A 16,155-nucleotide genomic window follows, 5' to 3' on the forward strand; every position below is an offset into this window, starting at 1 on the left:
AGCTGCCTGGCACTGGCGCGGTAATTGCTGGTTGCCGAGTTGCCTTTTTAAAACAAAACGCGCACAGAAGTCCCTGCCCGGGGGTGGGGTGGGGGGATCTTTTCATCCTCCTTGCTCTGCTGGCACCCAAGGGCGCCCGGAGCAGACCGGGTGAACCACGGGAAGCCCCGCGGGATGGCTAGGCCTTTCTCCATGGCTGCCAGTACTTGGGTTCTGGTGCCAGCCCTCCAGGGGCAGACCAGCCCCTCCCTCCAGCCCCCCCCCCCCCCCCGTACCCCATGCCCCATCTCAGAGTCAGGGCGACGGTCATAACAGCCCTACCCTGTAGGAGCTCTTGGTAGCCTTGGGGGCCAGTGCAGAGCACTGGGCAGGCTAGTCCCAGGTGGCCCGGCAGGACCCCAAGCTGCCCTTGACGCTCCCTGTGGGCCCCATCAGCGTGGAAGCCCCGGCTCGGAGGCAACCCCCTCCTGAAAGCAGTGTGTACCTGGCAGCTGGCAGCCAGTGCCCACAGGACGCTGTTTGAGGACAGAGCCGAGCTCGGAGCCACAGGTGTGAGCAGGTGTGGATGCTCCGACCTGAAGTTGCCCAGCTCCCATGACCTGCTCCTTCCCTGGGGCTCCCGACCCAGCTCCCCGGGACCCTGGAGGTGGGAATGTCCCGGACAGGACAACACAGCAGCTCAGAGCCCCAGCTCTGTCCCTTGGGATTTTGAGAGTTTGGGGACTTGAGAGTTACAGGGTTGATGCTGGACGGCATTTGGTGTGATGGTGGATATCCCTGAGCCTCCTAAGATTCTAGGAAGCTCCCTGTTGGCATCTGATGGTGCCAGTGTGGAGGTGGGTGGGAGGAAGGGGAAGGACCTCTGAGTGACATCCCAGGGCCCAGTGCCGGGGGGGGGGGGGGGGGGTCGCCGGGGCAACAGGTTCTTGTCTGTGTGCTGGCACTGACCACCACTTCCCTCTAGAAGAACAGAAGTCCTGGCAAGGGGGGTGGGGACACCTGCCAGTGGCCTGGGGTGTCTTGTGAGATGGGGTTGGAGGAGGGGAGTAGGAAAAACAGGCCAGGTGCCCAGCTCTGCAGGGCATGCTGTAGGGGTGGGGGTGGGGGTTGGGGCGGGACTGGGCTTGGAGTCTCTGTCAACTCCTCTCCCTGGGACCTTCCCACCCTTTTCATACGTGGGAAACGGACTGAGAGGGAGGCTTGGCCTGGTTTAGGGTCCCCATGTCCAGTGTCCCCATGGGCACTGCGCCCCATGCCCTGAGGTGGTCAGCATCTAGCCTCCTCCCGCAGCTCTGTCTCTGGCTGGTTCATGGCACCCAGCTGGCAGGGCGGTAGCCAGGGACCTGAGCTGCTGCTGTGCTCTAGTGGCCTTGCCCACCCCCATGCGCCACCAGGCTCCCCAGTGTTGTTCAGTGTCTCCCTCTAGGGCCAAGACACACGTACACTCTCACACCCCATAGCCCGAGGGTTGGCTGTCCTGCCCACCCCTTCCTAGTGGGCGTCCTTCTTTCCTGGGACCTCAGCAGGCATTCGTGTGTCCATGCAGAAGTGGACGATGGCCCCGGGGCAGGGGCTTGACCCTGACCCAGACCTCCACGGGCCCTGTCCAGGAGCTGCTGGACGTGGTGGGCCGTCCTGGGCAGCAGCTGCTGTGGCCTGTGTCCTAGCCTTCCTGCCCCAGCCCGGAGCCCTGTGCCATCCCTGCGTCCCCAGGTCATTCCCCAGAGGGCGTGTGGGCATCGATGGAGCGCCTCGAGCTGGCGGGGCTCCCCAGTGAACACGGCCCCCCCCCCGTCCCGTCCCAGGGTTTCTTGGGGGTCCAGCCGCCACCCTCGGCAGCCCCTGCCACCTGCTGGGCTGTGTGGACTTTCCGTGTGGGATTTCATCTTCCAGCCAGCACGACTGCTGGTTTTTCCCCAGAGGTGGTGTCACTTGTCCCAGGCCAAGCCTCGGGGGTGGAGAGGGGGCAGGTTGGCAGCTCCTCCTGCCAGGTGGGCCCGTCTCCCCCTCCCATCCCTCCTCCGCCTGCGCCAGTGCCTCGCGGGTGTCCTTCTGCCCGTGACAGCTCTGCTGCTGCTCCTGGCAGCTGGCGAGGGGCCAGGCACCCACCCACGTCCCTCCTGTCCCCCTTCTCCTGGCACCCTCCCCACCCCAGCTCTACTCTGAGTCACCCACAGCCAGGGAGCAGGTGGGGGGCCGGGGCGGGTAGGGGATGGTGGCAGGGCTGGGAGGGCCGGAGGAGGCCACGAGGAGCCCCAGCCTGGGGTCTGTGCACCTGCTTCCTTGACTGGGACTGCCACTCACGCTACAGTGTGGCGGAAGATGTTCTCTCCCACCGCCCTCGGCTTCCTGACTCAGCTTGGGGGCCCTGCCTGGGGGGACATGGCCTGGGGGGGCCCTGCAGGGAGACCCTGCCTGGGGGGAGATCCTGCCTGGGGGGGACCCTGCCTGGGGGAAGACCCTGTCTGGGGGGCCCTGCCTGGGGCACTTGCTGTGTGGAGCTGGATTCAGTCTCCCTCTGCCATTCCCCGGGACATTGTTGGAGTGCGATGGGTCAGGCCTGCTGTGTACGTGGTACAGACGGTGCCCACGTGTGGCCCCATGTGGCATGGCACAGTGACAGCTCTGAGTAGCCCCTGCCTCCTGTCGCTTGCGGGGCTCCTGGGGTTTGAACGGTGTGGGGTGTACAGGGCTCCGCTGCAGCCACCCCCCGACCTGGCCCCCAGCCCCTGAGCCAGGGGGCACGCACCCCGGGGGGGTACCCAGCGTTCAGGGCAGGCCTGGTGCAGCGGTGGTGGTGGGAAACCCAGGAGGGCTTCCCGGCCTTGCAGGCTGTGGAGCTGCAGGTCAGGGATTCAGGCAGGGGGCAGCAGGGGGGTCACTGGTGTTTTGGGGTCCTGTGTCTATTTTGCTGTTTCACAGGATGTGAATGAATGCTGTTTTCTCTGTAACCCTGTTTCTTGAGTGGGAGAAACAAAGAGCCGTTTTATGGGCTAAGCCCTCCTCATGGGAGCAGGTGTGCGAATGTATCTCAAGCGTGTGAGAGGTGTGTCCAGACGATTCCCGGTTGAACTCAGGAATCCCCGTGACAACCAGTCTTTCCCGTGACACAGACTTCTCCAGACCCCCACAATGGTGTGATGGTGTCCCCTTGGTCTCCTGCAGGCAGCATCAGGGCCTGTGCCTCTTCTGTCCCCGGGGCTCACGGCCCTGCTGCCCCTGCTCCTTGTGACCTGGAACTGCCCACGTCCCCTGGGTCCCCGGGAAACGGTCGGTATTGGCCTGGGGTCTTCAGGAGGGAATAGGGCAGGGGGGCCTCCCCTTTATGGGGTTCCCAGATGTTGGGGGCGCTTGGCCTCTGCCCTCATTCCTGGGCCCCCACCTCTGTCCCCATCCCGTTTGAGAGGTGACTCTCAGACCCATACGCGCAAAATGACGTCAAAAGTGCCTGGGGCTTGTGCACGTGTGGGGGTGATGCAGGCTGGGTCTGACATAGGCGACTGGGGAGAGGAGACCACATCTGGGGCCAGGACACAGGGTGTCAGTGGGATAGATTCTTGGGGTCCTCTTGTCCTTAGCACTGGTACTGAGCATATTCTGGGGCATGTGCCATCATCCCATGATAGCGCTCTAACCCGTGGTCCCGGCAGTCGGGCCACAGAGGCAGGTGTCTGGTCCTCGGGGCAACTCCGGGTGCTCTGGACACTTAGGACATCCGGCCACAGCCCTGGCAGGTGCCTGGTGAGCCGCTCCTGGGGTAGCCTGCTGCCCGCCCGGCCGGGACGTCACTGCAGCAGGCATGGCTGGTGGGGTGCTGGGCTGGGGACCCTGGGGCGCTGTGGGCCTTGGGCAGCCCAGGCACTGTCCCGGCTTCACCCCCCCTCCCCCCAGGCTGTTCAGTGGTCACTGCTGTGGTGTCTGGTGTGTGAAGTCCTGGCAGCCGCCCAGGCCAGAGCCCCGGGAAGGGGGTGGGTGGCAGGGATGAGCAGGGCAGCAAGCGGCTCTGAGAGGCCCTGGGGCTAGTGCAGGGTCGCTGGCCCATCCTGCATGCTGCTGCCCGCCGGAGAACAGGAGGCAGTGGAGGTGTCCTTCCCGGCTCCAGCTGGCAATTTAGGGCTGGGACACGGGTTAAATTTGACCTGCTTCACTGTGGCCACGATGGGGCTTATGGTACTAGTTTGGAAGCTGAGCAATAACTTGTGCACCGCTGTAGGAAGAATTCAGGGCTGTGGGCAGGGTGAGGGAGCTGGCTTCGTCCTTCCACAGCCAGGGGACTGTCCTAAGAAGGGGACAGCCTCCCGTTCTATCTGGGGCCCAGAAATATTGGCTTGGACTGTTAATTTCAGGGTGCGCTGCTGGCCTGCTACCGAGAGGGACGGCCTGGAGGGTCAGTGACCTGCTGTGGCTGTGGGTGGATCCTGCGTGGGCCAGGCCTCCCCTTCCTGGTCCCACACAAATAATTCCTCTCCCCTAATGCGCTCGGGATGCGGTCCATCTTTTGGGTGGGGCTGTGCCCTCGGAGACAGCTTTCAGGAATGAAATAGTCTTTTAAGGGGCTTACTTCTGAAAAGTGGGTTCCCACATGCAGTTTTGTCCTGATTTCTGGGCATGAAAATGACCCCAGCTCCCACCCTGCCTATCCTCCTGAGCACTATGTGACCTGAGCTTCATTCCGGCCCTGTCCCCCTGTAGACGGCTTCTCAGTTGTCGTCCACCCTCGGGGGTGTCCGCTCCGCTGCTCTTGGGACGGTGGGCAAAGCTGGAGTAGGTCCTGTAGGTCAGGTTCGCATTCTGTGTCGCGCTGGACAGTCTGCAGGGTTAGGGGCTGCCCTGAGTCACGCGGAGGGCGTCCTTGTCCTGACCACGTGTTCGCTGAGCCGTCACCTGGTGGGAGGACGTGAAGTGTGGGGCTTCTCTCAGACGCTCCGAAAAAACAAGCATGTGCATACGGAAGCACAGATTCTGCAGAAGTGCTTTTTCTGAGGATTTTGTAGTGTTGGCGCTACTTTCCTCTAGGTTTGAAAAACGTTCAGGATAGTAACTTAAAATCCTAGGAGAGAAAAAACGGCGCTGAGAAACCAGCACCCCGGCTGCATTGCGGGGCGCGGTGCTGGCTGTGGGGACAGCCCCTTCCACCAGGCCTCTAGAGGTGGCTCCCACCCCCCAGGTAGGTGTAGTGTTGCCTGTTTGGGCTTTGTATGGATGGAAAGGAGGAATCCACGCTGCGCGGTTCTGCTGCAGTTGAGCCCAATCCATCCCTCCTGGGGGGGTGCTCGGACCCCTTCCCATGTCTGCCGTCGTGAATCCTGCTGTGTCTTGTCCACTGGGCTCTGCTCCTGTGACAGAGGGGACGGGACAGCGCCAGGCCGCGGGGGGCGTGGGGGGTGAGGGGGCGAGGGATAGGGTGAGGGCCTGTCCCCCTGCTGCTCTGTTGGGACCCTGCAGAGCCCGGGCGCCTGGCCACAGGTGGGAGCCAGGCAGGCAGGTCAGGGAGGGCTTAGCGTTTCCGGGGGCGGGAGGGCCGGGTGGACAGGGGTGGGGGTGGGGGTGGACCCGAGCGTTCCCAGAGAGCATCCCCCAAGAGTTCCTGTCTGCGGGTGTGAGGAAGGGCCATGCACGTTTGCAAGCCTGTCCCCTACCACAGCCCAGCACCGTCACTCAGCCCAGGGAGAGCTGACCGCAGGGAGGCAGCAGGCTCCCTTCCTGCAGAAGGGCCTTCAGATGCCTAGGTCTTGGCCCCCAGGCAGCGCCCAGGGCCCGGCAGGCCTGAGGAGGTCACATCAACTGCACCCTGCGGGTGGGTGCTGTGTGCGGGTTCCCAGCCAATCAGGCAGGCCTTGTGGTCTTGGCTGGTGCCAGGCCCTTGCTCTGAGGAGCTCAGCAGGTGCAGGACTGGAGGGGGGTGCAGGACCCCCGGCACCCCCTCCCTGGCCATGCCCCACCCTGGGGCAGCTGCCCTCCTCATCTTGCCTCTCTTGGCAGTTTGGCCACGTGTGTGAACCAGTGCCCTGTGTGAATGAAAGCACGTTTTGGGTCTTCCTTTGTAAGTGGCTTGTTCACACAGCCTTATATGAGTGAGCCGGGGTGGCGCGCACACGCTGCTCAAGAGTGAATTCTGTTGTGCGGCCGTAGCTGTGTTAATTCTGCATTCTCTAGCCAATGGAAATGTGGGGTTTTTTTTTTTGGTGTTTTGCTATTAAAATCTCCGTCACTTGTTAAAATGGTACTCGTACCTTTGTCTGAAATAGAACATTTCTGATAAATTGCTTGATTCCTTGAGGCCCTGCCTCTGGAACCGAAGTGCTGGCCTCGAAGGGCTGAGAGGAGGACTGGGGCTGGGGCTGGGGGTGCTCCTAGGCTGGTTCCTTATTGCCCAGAGCTTGCTCCCCCTGCACCAGGTCCCCCTGTACCACCTCCTCCTGCACCAGGTCCTCCCCTGCCAGCTCCCCCTACATCAGCTCCCCTGCATCAGCCCCCCCTGCACCAGGTCCCCCTTCATCAGGTCTCCCTGCATCAGCTCCCCTTGCACCAGGTCCTCCTATATCAGCTCCCCCTGCACCAGGTCCCCCTGCATCAGCTCTCCCTGCACCAGGTCTCCCTGTACTATGTCTCCCTGCACTATGTCCCCCTGCATCAGCTCCCCCTGCACCAGGTCCCCCTGCATCAGCTCCCCCTGCACCAGGTCCCCCTGCCATCAGCTCCCCCTGCACCAGCACACCATTCAGGCCAGTGTTTCGTAGATCTGTGCACCCTCACCCCAGAGGTCCAGCAGAGTCCTACTAAGCTCATGGGGACCCTGCCTGCTGCCCAGCTGCCTCCCCCCACCCTGCGGACAGCGTTGCTCCACCAGCCCCACAGCCAACTATGAGGAACACACAGGTTTCAGCAGGAAGCTCCAGTGTATGGATTGAGGACAGAGAAGTGAAGGATAAATTGGTGCTGTCAGTTCTGCCGTGAAATGTACGGCACTTTGTCCCCCTGGACCACATGGGGTTCCTGCCTCTGCCTCCGTGGGCCTCTCCTGGCGAACACTGGGCAGCCTTTTCCTGCCCTAGTACTGCGGGCCAGGGGCCCGCAGGGCGGGGGGCAGCCGCATACTGAGAGAGGTGATGGGCCCCTCCCCGGGCCACCCACTGGTCTGGGTGGTACTGGGCTCAGGGGTGGGGGCTGGCTACTGGGGCATGAGGTCACACTGTGCTGTTTTCTGTCCCCAGATCACCAGAAGCTGGAGAGAGAAGCTCGAATCTGCCGTCTCCTGAAGCATTCCAACATTGGTGAGCAGCTATCCCAGGGGGTAGGGGTCCCTGCTCTCTGCCCCGCGGCCTGTGGCCTTTTCCTCCCGACGATCAGACTGGTAGAGAGACACCCAGAGGCGCCCTGTTCCTTCTCCATACGAGCGTGCCACCCCAGGCCCCTGGAAATGGCTCTTCCTCCTGACCTGCAGTGATTCTGGGGGGGAGGGGGTCGGTGCAGCCCCGTGCAGGAGCTCTACCTGGATGGGGCCCCACCCATCCCTCTAACTCCAAGCTGTGATCTTGGTGAAAACATTCTGTGGCTTCAGAAAAGCCACAGGCAGCCCAATTAAGAAGAAAAACGTTTGGAAACCAGAAACCTCAGAAACCACTGCAGGCGCAGTCCCGGCCTGATGTCTGAGGTCTGGTTCAGGTGACCTGGCTGTCGCCTGCCAGTCCTTAGAACTGTGTGGCCTGGGGCTGGGGTCCTGTCAGGGGCAGGGGAGCCTCGGGAGCCTGGAGCCTTCACCTCAGGATGGTCACCCTTTCTCTGAAATTCCAGGTCATATCCCTGTAAGTGACACCATTGTAGGAGCAGCACACCCTAGAAGTCCATTGGGGCCTCCGAGGCACTTGGCCCTCACTTGGCCACATGCCCACCCCTGTGGTTCTAGGGTGGTCCTTGCTTGCTGCCCCGGGGGCAGGTGTGCATGTCCACCTGCCTTCCCTGCTCCGCCTCTGGCCCTTTAGGGACTTCTGAGGGGCCCACTGCACGAAGTAGCCAGGGGGCATGGAGGGGATGACAGGTCTGCTGCCTCTAGAGCTTGTCAAGGTGGAGTCCTGGGCCGCTCCTGTCAAGATTCTCGTTTAGTTGTGCCAGGACAGTGCCCAGGATACTATTTAAAAAGAGTAGCAGGAGGTGTGGAGCAGCCAGTTCTGGAGCCACTGGCCTGGGGGGTGCGGGGCACATGTCACTCCTGAAACAGGGCTTGGCCTCATGGAGGCCCAAGGGGCTCCAGAAAGCCTTTGCCAGTCCCTAGAGCTGGTCCTGGGAACCTGTGGCCCTGCAGGACAGGGGGAAGTGAACCCCCACATCCTGGGCGGCCCCCTGTACCAAGGCTGCTGCAGCCCCGGGTCCTGCCCAGCGCTTTTACTCCAGGTTCTCAAGCCCAGTGTGTGGGACCCGCTGGCATGCAGGGCCCTGACTTGCTCCTGGAAAGCTGACTCAGGGGCCTGCGGTGGGCCCACGAACTGGAACCTTCCACCAGTGTGCCAGGTGTCCACAGGGATCCCAGGCCATTCCTCGCTGGCCGGGTGGCGGGGGAATGTTTGCACAAATGATGGGCTTCGGTCTGACCTCTGACCTTCCCCAACCCGGCTGGGGCCCTCTGTGGCTGGGGCCCTCTGTGGCTCCAGGCTGAAAACTCTTTCCTGGTGCTCCTGGCAGACACCTCCACCGGCCAACTCCACCCCTCCCCCTCCCGCCAGCCCCCTCCCCTGCTTCCCCTGAGCACCAGGCCACAGTAGGTCACCACTTTGAGCAATCATCAAGAATCCCCTTTAAATAGCGGGAGGACCTAGGTGTTCTTTGGTTTGGCATTTTGGGACAGTTCTTCAAAAGATATCTCGCTCTGCCTGGATGCCTGGTGTTGTTCCTGGTCACTTACGATCAGACCCTGAAGTCCTCATAGCAGCTTCATTCCAGAACACCAGGGAGCCTGCAGTGCAGAGGGAACATTCTAGAACATGGGGGAGGTGGAGCAGAGACTGAAGTACAGAGGAAACATTCTAGAACACAAGGCAGGACTGAGACGGGTGCAGAGGGGACGTCCCGTTCCCTTAGACTCTGGAGGGGCTCTCTGGGGAGTCGTGGGAGCTGTCTAGGGGCAGGTGAGGGGGCTTGGCCCGGGCCTGGGTCTGCCCAGCCTCACCCTAGACCGAAGTGCCCCCCAGACCCCTGGGGGAGGCAAGGGGACCTTGTTCGGCCAAGTGCAGCGGAGGGGCTCCCCGTCTTCCGCTGCATCCTCAGGGAGCACTGTGTTCAGGGTGTGGGGGCGCAGGAGCCTCAGTTTCCCCATCTGCACAGTGGAGGTGGGCACCCCCAGGGAGTGCCCGGGAGGAGCCTGGAGGAGTCAGGTGGAGGCCAGGCCGAGCCCCCTCTGCCGAGTGACCTGGGGATGCTCAAGGGCAGGTCGTGGCGGCTCCTGCGGGGTCTGCAGCCCTTGAGCTTCTGGGGCTCCCCACCTGGGTCAAGGCGCACCTGTGCTGCCGGCAGCACGACTCAGGCGCGGGGCGCTGGTTTTCCGTTCGTGGTTTCGAGGGCCCGTCAGCTGCGCGGCAGGGTGGCTGCGTGACCTGCGGGATCCGAGCAGAATGAAAACGTGGGCCTCGAGACAGCAGGAGCAGATCGGGGTCCTTGGGGCACCTGGGCCAGGGACACGGGCCAGAGCTGCATCTCCACAGGTTTTCCTGAATCTTTATGGTTTGCTTCCCAGGGAGCTCACTCATGGGGCTGGTGGTGGGAGGCTGGACTCCCTCCATGGACGTCTCGTCAGGGCCATTTGAGCATCTTTGAGACGTGGCAGTGGGTCCCCAGGCTGCATGGGGACGGGGACAGGGAGACAGGAGAGGGAGGGAGAATGAGGAGCACGGTGCTGCTTTCCCCCCCTAAGCTGTAGTAAAACACACGTAATATTTATGATTGTAACCGTTTCTAGGTGTGTGGGTCAGTCGCATGTACGTGTGCAGCCGTCACCACCCTGTACCCAAACTTCCTACCGTCTTTGCCGGAACGTCTGCATCCAGGAGCACTGACTCCCATTGGCCTCTCAGGCCCAGGACCTCCCATGCGTGCTGTGTCTGTGGGTTGGTCCCCGCTAGGGACCGGAGGTGGGATCGATCACCCATGGGTCCAGCTGGGACTCCCCACTGCCCGCCCACCTTGTAGCCGGGTGCTCACGTTCCTTGCTTTTCGAGGCTAAGTAACATGCTCCGTATGGACGGACAGTGTGCCGCTCCTTTCCCCGACGGCCGACACGGCCTTTCCCGCGTGGGCCGTGGACCTGGGTGTGCGGGGCTCTGTGTCCTTGCTGCCTTCAGTTCTGTGGCCACAGAGCCGGCGGCGGCTCCGTAGTGAACTTGCCGGAACCACTGTGCTCTTTGGCTCTGGTCCTGGAGGCGCCAGCCCCGCCCTGCGGGCTGCAGAGCACGGGGTGGGCATGCGGGGCCTGTGCTGAGCCGTCACGCGGGGAATGGGGTGCACAGAGCCGGCCCCCCAGCACCAGCTGCCCAGCCAGAGCCCTCCCCAGCTGGTACAGTTTCTCTTTAGAGACAAGGGGTCCGGGATCCCTGGGTGGCGCAGCGGTTTAGCGCCTGCCTTTGGCCCAGGGCGTGATCCTGGAGACCCAGGATCAAATCCCACGTCAGGCTCCCGGTGCATGGAGCCTGCTTCTCCCTCTGCCTCTGTCTCTGCCTCTCTCTCTCTCACTGTGTGCCTATCATAAATAAATAAAAATTAAAAAAAAAAAAAAGAGACAAGGGGTCCCCCAGCTTCCCCTCAGCTTCCTTCAGCCTCTCCTCAGTCTCCCCCAACCTTTCCCCAGTCTCCCCCAACTTTTCCCCAGCCTCCCCCAGCCTCCCTCCAGCTGCCCCCTAGCCTCCCTCAGCCTCCTCAGAGCTTCCATCCAGCCTCTTCCCAGCCTCCCAGCACCCTCCCACAGTCTCCACTCAGCCTCCCCTCAGCTTCCCTCAGCCTCCCCCAGCCTTCATCCAACCTCCATCCAACCTACTCCCAGCCTCCCTCCACCTCCCCCCAACCTTTCCTAGCCTCCCTCCAGCTTCCCCTCAGCCTCCTCACAGCCTCCCTCAGCCTCCACTCAGCCTCTCCACTGCCTTCCTCTAGCCTCCCCCCAGCCTCCCTTCAGCCTCCCCCAACCTTTGCCCAGCCTCCCTCAGCCTCCCTCAGCCTTCCCCAGCCTCCACTCAGCTTCCCCTCTGCATACTAATCCTCTCTCCCCAGGGCCTGGCTCCATGATGGCTGCTGAGGCTAGAGCCCACCTCCTTTGCTGGGTGGTCCCCCCTGAGCTGGGCAGGTGGGCACCATGGAGGACTCGCCCTGAGGGCTTCCTGCCTGGACAGCAGAGGCCGGGGCAGCTGGGGAGAGGTTTCCCATCTCCTGGTGCTCAGGCCCGCAGCTGGTGGTGTCGCCCCTCCTGGTGGCTCTCCTGCCACCGGCCGTCCAGAGGCTGCCCGGTGCCTCCTGGCCTGGGACTCAGGCGCAGGCCTCGGAGGATTCGTGGCCTGGGGGGCTTCCAGGCCAGACTCGGGGTGCGGCAGGACTTGCTTTGTCGTTACCGGGCACCCTGCTTGTGGTGTCAGGGATTGCCTGTGTTTCTGTAAGTGGATTTGTGAGCTCACTGTCTTGCTCCGTTCTCTCAGAAGTCCCGTCTGATACGCTAGACGGGTTTTCTTCTAAACCGTTAAAATAAGGTGCAGTTCCTTTTTAAACGTTAAAAGATTTTTTTTTAAAGACGTGTGCACACGCACACAGGCTCCACTCCCAGACTCCCCGTGGCTCCCAGGCGAGGGGGTGGGACCCCCCTGGCTGGGCCTGGGAGCCCGGCCCTCCCACCAGCACTGGGGGCGGGGGCCTCCTGCGGCACCCAGCATTATGGACCCCTGGCCCGCCCCCCGGGGAAAGGGAGGAAGGCCCCCTGGAATGCCCCTCAGGGTGCCCAGGCCTTCCCCTGCTTGGGGCTCAAGGCGGGGGGAGGGGGGCACCAGGAGGTGGTGAGCTCCCACTCCCCACTCCCCAGACTTTGCAGGAGGGGCCTGGGCAGAGGTTGCAGTGAGCAGGGGTCTGGGGTGTTGGGGAGAAGCAGGCCAGCCTGCAGTCAGCCCTGGGCTGGGGTGTGGGCAGGAGTCCACCCTGACGTCCCCGGGAGACCTTGTTCGTGAGCACTTGGCCGGGGGCTGGGGGGGATGCTGGATGCGGAGCCACTCGGCCTTTCCGGGCTGTGCGCCGGGGAGCTGGGCTGGAGGCCCTGGGGTGCCAGCTGTCGGGCGGCTGGAGGCTATCGGCGGCATCTGCGGGGGGCAGGCTCCCAAACGTGTGGGGAGGCGGCCGTGTGACCATTCCCGGGCATCGTTGCTGTTGGGCGGCGCCAGGTGCGGCCCGGCTTCCGGCCAGGTGTGCTGGGCCCCAGGTGTGCTGGGCCCCAGGTGTGCTGGGTCAAGGCTGCTTTCGGGGCTGTTTCCTTCCCCTCCCTTAAGGCACGCCAGTGTGCCCGGGAGCGGGGGGCTCGGGTGTGTGCTGTGCCAGGCTCAGGGGCCCAAGAACAAGCAGACAGCTTAGGGGAGCACCCGGCAGGGGTGCTGTTCTGGAGCCCCCCGGGGCCTCCCTGGGCCCCGTAGCTGGTCCCAAGCGGCAAGCAACGGGCCCCCTGCACTCCTCTCCTGTAAGCAGCTCCTGTCCAGGGCCCGTCTGATGTCCGGCGAGCCTCCGCCCTGCACCCCAGCCCGCCTGCTCCCCCGCCGGCCCGGGACCAGCAGACGCCCAGAGGCTGCAGCCCTGGGGATGCTTGCCGGGCACCCGGGGCGCTCTCCTTGGCCTCTGCCTGCTGCCCGCCCACCTGGCCCTGCCCCTACCTATGCGGTGGGGGCCCCCTATGAGGGAGGGGGGCTGGGTGGCAAGGGCTGATAGAGGCTGGGCCAGCCCCTCACAGCCCCCTGTCTCCTACAGTGCGCCTCCACGACAGCATCTCCGAGGAGGGCTTCCACTACCTGGTCTTTGATCTGTAAGTGCTGGAGCTGGGGATGCAGGGCTCCCAGCGGGGTGGGAATTGGGGGCAGAAGTGGGGATCACCCCCGGGGGCTGGCCCGACTCCCAGGCCCCCTACCTTGCAGCCACACCAGCACAGCCTCCCCACCCCCTATGTGCTTTGCACCATTGGTGCCCGGAGCCCCACAAGGTGGGATCTGCCCCCTGGGCCCTCTTGTCTACAGGACCCCGGGGGGGCCCGGGCAGAGGGGTGAGAGGAAGGAGAGGACCCCAGGAGTGGTCACAGGGCGTTCCTCTGGAGTCCTCACCACAGCCCACTGGCATGAGCGTGTGTGTGCGTGCACGCGTGTGTACACGTGTGCACGTTCATACACTTATGTGTCTGTGTGTACACACGTGTGCGTGTGCAGCGTCTGATGTGCAGGCTTTGGGGCTTCTGGCGCCTCTAACTTCCTGCTGGATTTAGGAGGAGTGAGCTCATCCCTGTCCTTCCCTGACAGCTCCCACTACACAGCTATATTTAGCTCTCTGTGAGTCAGTGTGGCTGGGGACTGGGAAGGGAGTGGGCAGGGGCCGTAGGCTTTGGGCGGCCCCTAGTGGCCTCTGGATGGCCGCGTGGCCAGGGTGCTGTCACCAGTGTGATGGGACACCTGCACGGGGCAGCTGCTCTTCCCTCAAAGGACAGATGCTGCCACGGTTGTTGGGCAGCCTCAGGAGCCCTCAGTGGACCAGCGCTCCAGGTCCTCTGGTCAAGGGAGGCTGGGACTGTCCCTGTAGAGGCTTGGTCACCTCTCAACACCCCAGTGTTCCACAAGACAATGCTCTGAGTTGCCCGCCAGGTGGCCAGGGCTGGCCTGGGACACAGCTGCCACTGCCAGGCTGGGGCTGTCCCCAAACGTCTGTGCCACGGCCCCTGAAGTGGCCCCTGCAGAGGGGGCAGGCTTGCTGTCACCCCCGTGGGCCCCCACACCCACCCAGCTTCACCTGCCTCCTTCACAGACAGTGTAGAGGCTGGAGGGTAGCCATGCCTAGGCCCTGGTGGCAGTGAACAAGTGGGTGGGTGTGATTCAGAAGACAGGGAGGGAGAGAGCAGGGTATGGGTGTCCATGTGCACACGTGTGCATGCTAATGCGTGTGTGTGCACATGTGTAACTGCATACGTGGTGTGTGCATGTACATGTGTAGGTTCATGTCTCTGGGCCTACATGGCAGAGGAGTATGGGGAGAGGCTCTGGGAGGCCAGCAAGAGGTCCTTGGCTGGTGTGTCTGCAGAGCGTGGGGAGAGGAAGGGCCTAGGCCCGGCAGGCCCTCCCCGAAAGCCTCTGCAGCCCACAGACTTGTCCTGACCCTGCTGCAGCCCCTGCTCTGGGCACCCAGGACGCCCTGGGCCACAGGGAGGGAGTGGGGAAGAGTAGAGACCAGCCCCTGCCCCCGCCACAGCCTTCCCTGTCATACTACAGACCCTGTAAGGCCTGGGGCGCCAGAATTGGGGAACTACTTCTAGCCTGGGTTGGCATCCCCTTCAGGGGGCCCCAGACTTGGGGAAAGTGTGGATTCAGGGGCAGACAGGTCTCCCCACTGTCATCTTCTGAGGAGGTGGAGGAGGAGATGGAGGAGGGGGAGGTGGTATAGGTGTTGATGTTGTCTGTGGTGATGACAGTGATGGAAGTGACGAGGATGATGGGGTCTCTGGAGTCTGTGACCTCAGTCTGCCTTGCCTGCAGGGTCACGGGTGGGGAGCTCTTCGAGGACATCGTGGCCAGAGAGTACTACAGTGAGGCGGATGCCAGGTGGGTGTGCAGCCCTCACTCCTTCCCGCCCTCTCCTCTCCCCACCCCTGCCCCCGTGGCCCACGTGTGCTCCTGTGTGCATAGCGGCTAACGGGGCCTAGGCAGACGGTCAGCCGGGCTGGGGTTAGTCCATGGCCCAGCTGCCAGCCCATCTGAGCCCTACTGGGAGCTCCTGAGAGGTGCCCAGAGCAGCGGGCAACTGGTGGGGACTGGCCCACAGAGGGCTTTCTCCCTGGGGTGGCCGGAAGGGGGAGTGACCGGTGTCCCTCTCCTGCCCCTCCATTGGACCTCATCTGTGGCCCACAGCGGGCACTCAGGGTGCCTTTCCAAATGCTCTTCCAAACACAGGGCAGGGATCCCTTTCCATGCCACTCTCCCAGGGCTGGAGGCAGGATGGGAAGGCGAGGGGGGCCTGTGCCCCAGAACATGTCTGCTGGCTTTCCTTCATGGGATGGCTGTGGGTGGGAAGCCAAGGCCCCATGTGCAGCGATGGAGGGACTCAGGCTTCCTTTGGATGACACTTCCGTGTGGGCTCTGGGGCAGCCCTTCCTACTGGGGTCCGCCATCACAGGGGATGAGGGGCCCAGTGACCTCTGGGTGCCACTGCAGCATGCTGCTGGGATGCAGGGCCCTCCTTCCTGGAAGAAGAGGCCCTTGGTGACCTGCCATGGCCCCTGCGGGAGTGCCACTCCTAACCCTGCATCTCAGCTTGCACACCACTGAGACCAGCAGCTCCCTGCCCGCTGGGGTGGGACCCTCGCTTTACAGAGATAAAAGGCTGACACTGGTCATCTCGAAGTGGCATTAACTATGGATGCTTCCCTTTTATATTTTTTTGTTACTTGTTTATTTCTAAAAATTTTATTAATGAGCATGTATTTCTTTTCTAATCAAGGAAATGAATAATTATTTTTTAAAGTAGCTTTTCGTGACTTGCTTCTGCACCCGCGGGTGACCTCGCCTGCTGCTAATGGCCTGAGTGAGTCCCGCAGCTGCCTGGGTCCCCACAGACCCCAGAGCCCAAGGCGGGTGGTCCGCCAGAGTCAGGGCCAGGGTTGGGAGGGTGTCAGAGACAGGTGGGGCTAGGCTTCTCCTCTGCCTTGCCTGCCGGAGAGCGCCGGGGCACAGGCTGCTTTTCTGAGGCTCCTTGATGGAGGACCTTCATTTTGCTCACTAGCCTGGGAGTGCTGGTCCCCTTCTGGAGCAGGAAGTTCTGGCTCTTATTTTCTTCTTTCAAGAAAAGTAGGAATGGAGCAGAGCTGGGCCAGGAGGAGCTCTGGGGCTCTCAGGTGCAGGCCCCGCCAGGTGGGCGGAGCTCCAGGGCCCTCAGGTGCAGGCCCCGCCAGGTGGGAGG

At 62.9% G+C, this 16,155-nt stretch overlaps 1 protein-coding gene across 2 annotated transcripts in view; it reads left to right on the forward strand.

Moving 5' to 3' along the window:
• Window positions 1–16,155, forward strand: part of CAMK2B (calcium/calmodulin dependent protein kinase II beta) — a 76,966-nt gene that overhangs the window by 35,169 nt on the left and 25,642 nt on the right. For both annotated transcript variants that reach the window (XM_038559562.1, XM_038559563.1), the window contains exons 3-5: window positions 7,215–7,274; window positions 12,973–13,027; window positions 14,736–14,801. In XM_038559562.1, the coding sequence (XP_038415490.1) occupies window positions 7,215–7,274; window positions 12,973–13,027; window positions 14,736–14,801 (181 nt within the window). The remainder of the gene's footprint in view (window positions 1–7,214; window positions 7,275–12,972; window positions 13,028–14,735; window positions 14,802–16,155) is intronic.

This window comes from Canis lupus, chromosome 16 (genome assembly GCF_011100685.1).
Source record: "Canis lupus familiaris isolate Mischka breed German Shepherd chromosome 16, alternate assembly UU_Cfam_GSD_1.0, whole genome shotgun sequence".
Lineage (NCBI taxonomy): Eukaryota > Metazoa > Chordata > Mammalia > Carnivora > Canidae > Canis > Canis lupus.